The 8,847-nt window shown below is 56.1% G+C and overlaps 1 protein-coding gene across 1 annotated transcript in view; it reads right to left on the bottom strand.

The window, feature by feature from the left end:
* Positions 1-6: 6 nt before the first annotated feature.
* The window catches only part of GAREML (GRB2 associated, regulator of MAPK1-like), a 15,531-nt gene continuing 6,690 nt past the window's right edge, over positions 7-8,847 (bottom strand). The window contains 5 exon segments of the mRNA XM_010840689.1: positions 7-1,631; positions 2,154-2,317; positions 3,255-3,499; positions 3,502-4,297; positions 5,217-5,347. Of these exon segments, the coding sequence (XP_010838991.1) occupies positions 608-1,631; positions 2,154-2,317; positions 3,255-3,499; positions 3,502-4,297; positions 5,217-5,347 (2,360 nt within the window). The 3' untranslated portion in view covers positions 7-607.

Here is an 8,847-nt window from a genome sequence, read left to right as displayed (position 1 = left end):
GCTCAGGCTTGTACGCGATACACCTGTGTTTGGGGCCAGGGACCCAGCACATGGTAGAGCGGGGGGGACAGGGGGTAAAGAGGGCATCCCAGAGATACAGAAATTCGCCCTCCCAACTCTGAGGCAGCTTGGAGCAGAGTCCACAGAGGACAGCGGGCACTTGGGGAATCTGTGCTTCAGTGGTGGGCCGTTGTCTTCCCTCGTCTCCGGCCTGCACCTACAGACTGTGGACTGAGTGCAAGCTGTCAGGGGAGCTCCACAGCAGGACGGAGGGAGCTGTTAGGTCACCACAAAAGCCAGCTTCTGGCTGCCCCATGGGAATCACAGCCCTGGGCACCCTATTCGCTGGTGCCTTCAGCCTCTCCCCCACGTACTCTGCACACTCAGAGGCAAGAGGCATGCAGGCGTCTGGCCAAGACGACGCCGTTTTCCAGCACGCCTCCCCTGGATTCACTCTCTGTGACTGCTGAGCAGCTGCAGTCCTGGCAGAGATTCTCCCGGTGGCAGGCCCCACCTCGGGGAGGGCTGTCCCCCTGCAAAGCCAGGGCTGGCCCCCCGGGGGAGCTTCCGGGCCAAAATTCCAGTCAAGCGGCCCCAAGCCGGAAGGTCAGATCTTGGGCCGCCAGCCTTTGATGAACTGCATGATCTTCTTGACCTGCAGCTTGGTCAGGCGGAAGTCATCTGCCAGGATGTCCTCACTGAGCTGCACGAAGATGCTGCCGTCTATGCGCTCTCGGGCAAAGAAGCTGACCACGTCCTCTGAGAGCCCGATGAAACGCAGACTTCGGGAGACCTCCTCCAGGGAGAGTGCAGAGAGGTCAGCGGGGGGCTGCCAGGAGGTGGCTTCTCGGCCTCCCCAAGCTGTGGCCCCATCCCGGGGACTGGCAGGAGGCCCTTCGAGGCGCCCCTGGGTGAGAAGGAGTCGCGCTCCACCAGCCTCAGGGCCCTGCGGGGCCACCGGTGACAGTGGGGCGGGACCCTGCCGCAACACCAAGCCTTCGGGCTCAAAGGCCTTGGGGGGTCCAAGTGGCGAGAGGCCAGGCCCAGGTGCCCCCACGGCTCTGGGCTCCTGACAGCGCAGCAGCTCAGGCTCTGGAGAACTGCCCCGGCCCAGCTCAAAGGGGTCGAAGGGCTCCAGGGAGGGTTCCTGCCACTCAGAGGAGGAAGACGAGGAGGTGGGACAGGAGGAGGCGGAAGCTGCCGAGTAGGCCTGGCCTGGGGAGCCCAGGCCTGGGGAGTAAGCGGGGCTGGAGGTAGCCAGGGGACCTGAGGGAACTGCAGGCCCAGAAGAGGAGGCTGCTGAAGGGCCCGTGGGGTAGGCAGGCCCGGAAAAGGGGTTAAGAGCTCCAAACGGAGCAAAGCGTTTCTGGGGGTGGGAGGGCTTGAATGGAGGTGGGCAGCTGTGGTAGGTCTTGGCGGGGGTGTCGGCCCCCAGGAGGGAGGAAGCTCGACTACTCAGGGGCTCCACAAGGGCCCGGGAGGCCTGGCTGGGCTGCGTGGTCGAGGGCAGGGGGCCCGGGGGTGGACGGCTGGAGGACTCGCCCACCTTGCAGTCTCCCCAGGTGCAGGGGTAGCAATAGAGGGAGTAGGCATCGGGTGACGGCGAGCCACTGCCACTTCGGGACCCCGCCCTGCAGACAGAAAGACAGACACAGACAGACGGGTAAGCAGAGCAAGAGGGGAACGTGACAGGCACACACATGTGCCACCACAAACCACCATCCCGCTGGGTCACAGAGATCCCAGCCATGCTGGCCCGTCCATCTCCCAGCCCCCAAGGCCTGAGGCCCTCTGAGATTGCTCTATTCTTCCCTCCGGCAACCTGCACTCCAGGAAAAACTAAACTGAACTACACAGAAAATTTTCAACGGCAAGGAGTACTCCATCCTGCAGCAGATCTCAGTCTGGAAGGAAAGAGCCACACTCCCATGCAGGCATCATCATTTAGGTAAGCAGCCAACTGAGGCAGGAAGCCCCAGACCCCAAGGGCCCCTCCCTCAGGTTCGGCTCAGCAATATGCACCCTCCAAACCCCAGGGTCTGCAGTCTTCCTCTTCCTCACACTGGCTCCCTTCCCTGCCCTCTCCCTGGCCCCCTCCCCTGCTTCCATCCACCTGAGGCGCCGGGACCCAGAGAAGGAAGGGAGGGGCTCACCCATCCTGGAGGCCAGAGGAGTAGTAGGAGAGGCTGGAGCTGGGGGAGTGGACGGGCTGCAGCTTAGGGAAGCGTGGGGGTACTGGGGGGCTACCCGAGAGCCGGCCACTGCCACCCCGCGGGGGCACAGGAGGGGCGTTGAGCAGGCGGCACTCCTCCTTCACCTGCAAGCACAGGGCCAAGATGCCACCCCCGCCTCCAGGCAGCTGGGCAAGGGGGGTGCCTGCGACTGACCCACTTTGCCAAAAGCCGGCCTTGCTACTCAGCCACCCACCCCACCCCTTCTCGTCATCTCCAGCCTGTCAGACTCATCGAGAGTCCACAACACGCACAACTGTCTCGTGCGGCCTTCAAAATCCATCGTGAATGTAAGAAGAAACAGAGAAGTAGACAAAACAACAAGTAGACATATTCCTTCCTCAAGGAAAAGGAGAAAAAGAAGACAAAGGTGTAATGAGAAGAAGGGAAGGAAAAGTATCTGCCATCTGGATCCCTTTCTTATCGGTCAAACACTCAAAGTGGACTCCATGGGATATTAATAGGTGCTGTATATAGTCTGTGGACAAGTTCTGTTGGAAACTTCTGTGTTAAACCCAGATGAATGGGTTTCTGACCTGCAGGACTTCTCGAAGCCTTTATTATAACGGATACTCTGTGGCTCCAAAGTGAGGATGGGGAGAGCTGGGAATCAGACTGTATTTTCTAAACTTTCTTCACCCTAGACCCTTCTTTTCACCAGACAACTTAATGGAGCCTTTGTTCTGTGAAACCTTCTGGGTAACGCTGTTCTAGGCTCATCCCATACTCTATGCGGCTAGGGACCTGCTGGTCTTTGTCCCACAACTCCCAAGGCCATGGTACCCCTTCCTACAAAAGCGCCTGCGTCTCTTTCCTCTTTTTTTTCTCCCCCCTCCCCACCTCTGGCCACCCTCTGTCGCACACCTAGGGGGCTGGAACCCGAGATGCCAAGGCAGGGGCCCAGGAGAACGAGCTTTCCAAACCCAAACCCTGCCCCGTGGCTGGCCACCTCCCCGGAAGGCCGGGCCCACAGAGCTCAGCGACCGGCCTCCCACCTTCTTCGTCTCCACCGCATCCACTCACCGCCTCGGATTTGGGAGGCACGGGAGGCGGCGCCGCCTCGGGCTCCAGGCGGGGCGGCCCGGCGGCTCCGAAGATGAGGTCGGGCCCCGGGAGCGGCCGGGTCCTGCCCTCGACTAGGCCCTCGGCTGCCTGGTGCGTCCACAGCTCCTCGTAGGGGATCTCAGCGGGCGGCGCGGCGGGCTCGGGCCCGCCGGCCCAGTCGGGGATCACGTACTCCTGGTCGCCGTCGCCTGGTGGGCCGGGGCCGGGGCGCGGGCGGGCACGAGGGCGCGCGGGGGCGCGGGCAAGCAGAGGCGCGCGCGGCGCGGGCTGGCGCAGTCGTCGGCCAGCTCGGCGGGCGCCTCGCGCACGGCGGTCGAGTACTCGTCCGGGTCGAAGCGCTCGCGACAGTAGGAGGCGCTGTCGCGCACCAGGCGCTCGACGCGCGGGTCCCCGGCCAGGAGGCCCTGCGGCAACGCGAAGCGCGGCGTGTTGGTGAGCAGCAGGAAGTGCAGCGGCGCCGGTCCCTCGCGGCGCAGCGCCAGCCCCAGCACCACTGTTTTGGAGATGATGCTGACCAGCTTGTAGCAGTGGCCCTCCCGCACCGGGTGCAGGTCGTAGGGGTTGCGGGGTGGGCGGCTGGGCACCAGCACGTTCACCGGGAGCCGCACGCGCTCGATAATGGCGCGCACCGTGTGCTCGCCCTCCTGCATCTGCAGCTCCAGCGGGCTGCGCGTGCTGAAGCGGCCCTGGCACTGGAAGGGCAGGCTCAGGCTCTCGTTGGTGCGGTGGTTCATGCAGATGAGGCAGGGCATCTTGCCTTTGATGGGCCTGGCGCCCCCGCCGCCACCCGCGGCCCCCGCGCCCCCCGGGCCGCCGCCGCCGCCCACCCCGGCCAGCGCTCCGGCCCGGCCCAACTTGCGCAGCAGGGTCGTGAAGCGCGAGCGCTCCTTGGTGGTCTTGGCACACAGGATCTCCGCCTGCCCCATGAGAGTGAGCTCGTCACCCGCGTGCAGCGTGAAGTTGTACACCTCGCTATCCTCGCTGAACTCCCCTGACACCACCTGGGGAACCCAGAAACAGAGGGAGGCCTTAGCCCCAGGCGGGGGAAAGCCAGTCCGGGGACCCAGGAGGGCAACCCTTCTTTTGGGGCTTTCCCAAGATCAAGAGCACTGGACTGAGGGCCTGCATTCTGTAGAGGCCACGTGGTCACGGTGGTGCAGCCTCAGAGTTACCTCTTGGAAAGGTAATTATTTTATTTGCTGTAAGAATTGCTGTAAGGATTAAATAGACTATAAAGTAAGTGTTAATCGCTCAGCCATGTCTGACTCTGTGACTCCATGGACTGTAGCCTGCCAGGCTCCTCTGTCCATGGGATTTCCCAGGCAAGAATACTGGAGTGGGTTGTCATTTCCTTCTCCAGGGATAGGACTGGGTCTCCCACATTGCAGACAGATTCATTACCATCTGAGCCACCAGGTAGACTTTACGTATACTGAAATACTTTGAAAATATTCAACATACAGCAACGCTTGTATCATTTTTTTACAATTGGGCAATAATAATCCTCCACCTATTCAACAAGACTACTCTGAAGAGGAATGAATTGATGGATAAGAAAGGGGTTTGTAAACAGTGAAGAGCTATCTGTACATGAAGTGGGGGACTGTTTGCACTCCACAGCCACCACCTCCACCAGTAGATGCTAGGATGGCTGCCCTGAAAGATCTCCAAGTCAAGGCATGAACCTCCACACACATACCTCCACACACACTTCCTGCTTCCCCACCTTTTGCAGGAAGTTCTTGGGCCCAGTTCCAGAAAGTTCATACACCTAGCCAAAGACTTTCAGGGGGCTGCCAGAAGCCACACTGTGACACTTCTACCTCTCAGAACCTAGCGGGAACCCTCCATCCAGGGTCAGGCTTGCCCCTGAGGATAGTGAAACCTGGGGGCACCAGGCCCAGTGCAGAAAGGACTGACCTTGACACTGAAAGTGATGGCTTCCATCACAAAGATGCGATCAGGAAAGACGCTGGCCACCTCCTCCACACTGCTGAAGTACCTCACTGGCTCCCGAACATCCCGGGCCTGCTCCAGGAGCTTGAACTTCCCTGCAAAGGACAGAACGCAGGCTGTTAGGGTGCGCCTGCTTGCTAGGAAGCCTAGCCTGCATCCTGAGAGGCCTCATGTTCCCCACATCTTTCGCCCCTCATCTCAGCCAGTCCCTCTGGAACTCAGGTGGGCAGAAGGGCAGGTTTGCACTAGTGGAAGCTGGTCAGCTGGTTCAAGACTCAGCAGGGAGGTGAGCACATATTCCTAGCAAATAGAGCACAGCCCTTACCCAGTGGAGAGTTTGTGGGTGTGTGACAAGGCCAGCAGCTGTCTGCCTAGAGAAACTCAAGGGCAAACTGGTACCCAAACACTTGACACCAACATTAGTGTGGCAGTGGGGATGCCGATGCCTAGCTTGGTCCCAGCCCAACTCTGATTTGCTGTGACCCAGACAAATCCCTTCCCCTCTCAGGGATTTTGAATCCTCATCTAAAGAAGCTGGAGCAGATGTTTGCAGGCCCTGTCTGAATCTGGCCTCCTGTGTTAGCTTTAGATTGCTAACCCACACTGATGCAATGGGCAAACCAGGGCCCAGCCCCAGGTTTTGGAGGCCCAAGGAGAGCCACTCTGACTCCTGATCTGTTCCCAAACCCTGCTGTGGTCCAACATCCAGCGCCACTGTCCCAGAGGCCTCAGATCTGAGCCCAGCAAGCTGCCTCCCTCAGATGAGGTCTTCCCGATCTGCAGTCCAAGGCTGTGTTTCCACTGGCTCAGCAGAAGCTCCCAGAAGACATGGGCTTTAAAGAATGATGCTAATCTGTAATGCTGACACCCCTCTGTGTTAACTGACCTCACTGGCCACATACCTTTTATGTGCCCACCTTGTTGTTGTTTAGTTGCTAAGTCGTCCCCACCTCTTCTGCAACCCCAGGGACTGTAGCCCACCAGGTGCCTCTGTCCATGGGATTTCCCAGGCAAGAACACTGGAGTGGGTGGCCACGCCCTCCTCCAGGGGATCTGCCTGACCCAGGGATGGAATCCGTGTCTCCTGTATTAGCAAGCAGATTTTTTACTACTGAGTCACCTGGGAAGCCCCATGTGCCCACTTACATGAGCACAAAGACAGGCTGTGAACCAGGCCTCTTTTTAGGCCTTACACAGGAGGAAGAGAGTCTTGTATAGGCTGAGAGAAGACAAGATGACTCTAACTTCTGCAGGGTTTCTGGTGGTTGCTGCCTATCATTTATTCATTCCACAAGCATTTATATTCCACAAGCATTTATAGAGCACCTACTGTGTGCCAGACACTAGCCTAGGCCCAATGAGGGGGGCAGATGTGGGTAAGATATGATCTGCCCTCAAGATATCAAATCCAGATCCAGTATGTGACAGCAGGGTGTGACGGGATGGCAGGATGGCCACAACAGACTCAACAAAAGATGAGGAGACCACCAAATTGGGGGAAATCTGCCTGGCCATGTGGGGGGATCATAAGAGTGAATTTTATAGAGTGAACATTCCACACAAAAGAAACGGCATGAGTCAAGACACATGGTCACAGAAGCAAACTGCCTGCCAACATGGTGAGTGCCTGGAGAGTAGGATTTGAGGGGGGTGATGACGGGTACAGCAGACAGCAACTGGGCTATGAAGAGCTCTGAATGCCATATGGTAGGACTTTATTCCATAAGAATGAAACCCACTGAAGTGTTCTGAGCAAAGAAAGACCAAGATCAAAGGTGAACTCTATAAAGATAACAGGGACACTTAGGTAAATAACCCAGTAACGAGTTCTGGAAAAGAGCAGGGGCATCAGCTGAGGGGAAAGCAAAAAACAAACAGAACAAGGGGTACAGGTTCCAGCAGGGAGCCTCATCAGACTGTGGTGACTGCCGAGTGGCGAGGGAGGAAGGGGTTGCAGCTACCAGCCTGGTCAGAAATGGAGACAGCAGAGCTGTTAACCAAAACTGGGACCCTGGAAGGAACCAGTGGGGAGTGAGAGAGTCAATTCCTACGCAGGTTGATAAGAAATCTGGGGGTCCCCAAGGAGAGAGGGATCTGGGGATCTCAAGGAGGAGAAAAGGACAAACTTTTATTTTTTTCTTCTACATTCCTTAGTCACATAAAACGTTCTTTCCTTTAAGAACTGATGATTACACAACAAACAACTCAGTTTAAACTCTGTACTAAGGAACAAATTTGGAAAACTCAGCAGTGGCCACAGGACTGGAAAAGGTCAGTTTTCACTCCAATCCCAAAGAAAGGCAATGCCAAAGAATGCTCAAACTACTGCACAATTGCACTCATCTCACACGCTAGTAAAGTAATGCTCAAAATTCTCCAAGCCAGGCTTCAGCAGTACGTGAACCATGAACTTCCATATGTTCAAGCTGGTTTTAGAAAAGGCAGAGGAACCAGAGATCAAATTGCCAACATCCGCTGGATCATCGAAAAAGCAAGAGAGTTCCAGAAAAACATCTATTTCTGCTTTATTGACTATGCCAAAGCCTTTGAATGTGTGGATCACAATAATCTGTGGAAACTTCTGAAAGAGAGACCACCTGACCTGCCTCTTGAGAAACCTATATACAGGTCAGGAAGCAACAGTTAGAACTGGACATGGAACAACAGACTGGTTCCAAATAGGAAAAGGAGTACATCAAGGCTGTATATTGTCACCCTGCTTATTTAACTTATATGCAGAATACATCATGAGAAACACTGGGCTGGAAGAAGCACAAGCTTCTTCCCGGAATCAAGATTGCCGAGAGAAATATCAATAACCTCAGATATGCAGATGACACCACCCTTATGGCAGAAAGTGAAGAGGAACTAAAAAGCCTCTTGCTGAAGGTGAAAGTGGAGAGTGAAAAAGTTGGCTTAAAACTCAACATTACAAAAACGAAGATCATGGCATCTGGTCCCATCACTTCATGGGAAAGAGATGGGAAAACAGTGGAAACAGTGTCAGACTTTATTTTTCGGGGCTCCAAAATCACTGCAATGGTGACTGCAGCCATGAAATTAAAAGACGCTTACTCCTTGGAAGGAAAGTTATGACCAACCTAGATAGCATATTCAAAAGCAGAGACATTACTTTGGCAACAAAAGTCCATCTAGTCAAGGCTATGGTTTTTCCTGTGGTCATGTATGGATCTGAGAGTTGGACTGTGAAGAAAGCTAAGCGCCGAAGAATGGATGCTTTTGAACTGTGGTGTTGGAGAAGACTCTTGAGAGTCCCTTGGACTGCAAGGAGATCCAACCAGTCCATTCTGAAGATCAGCCCTGGGATTTCTTTGGAAGGAATGATGCTGAAGCTGAAACTCCAGTACTTTGGCCACCTCATGCGAAGAGTTGACTCATTGGAAAAGACTCTGATGGTGGGAGGGATTGGGGGCAGGAGGAGAAGGGGACGACAGAGGATGAAATGGCTGGATGGCATCACTGACTCGATGGAAGTGAGTCTGAGTGAATTCCGGGAGTTGGTGATGGACAGGGAGGCCTGGCGTGCTGGGATTCATGGGGTCACAAAGAGTCAGACACGACTGAGCGACTGAAC

This window comes from Bison bison, unplaced genomic scaffold, assembly GCF_000754665.1.
Source record: "Bison bison bison isolate TAMUID 2011002044 unplaced genomic scaffold, Bison_UMD1.0 scf7180017864145, whole genome shotgun sequence".
NCBI classification, from domain to species: domain Eukaryota; kingdom Metazoa; phylum Chordata; class Mammalia; order Artiodactyla; family Bovidae; genus Bison; species Bison bison.
This window is presented reverse-complemented; position numbering and strand designations above follow the sequence as displayed.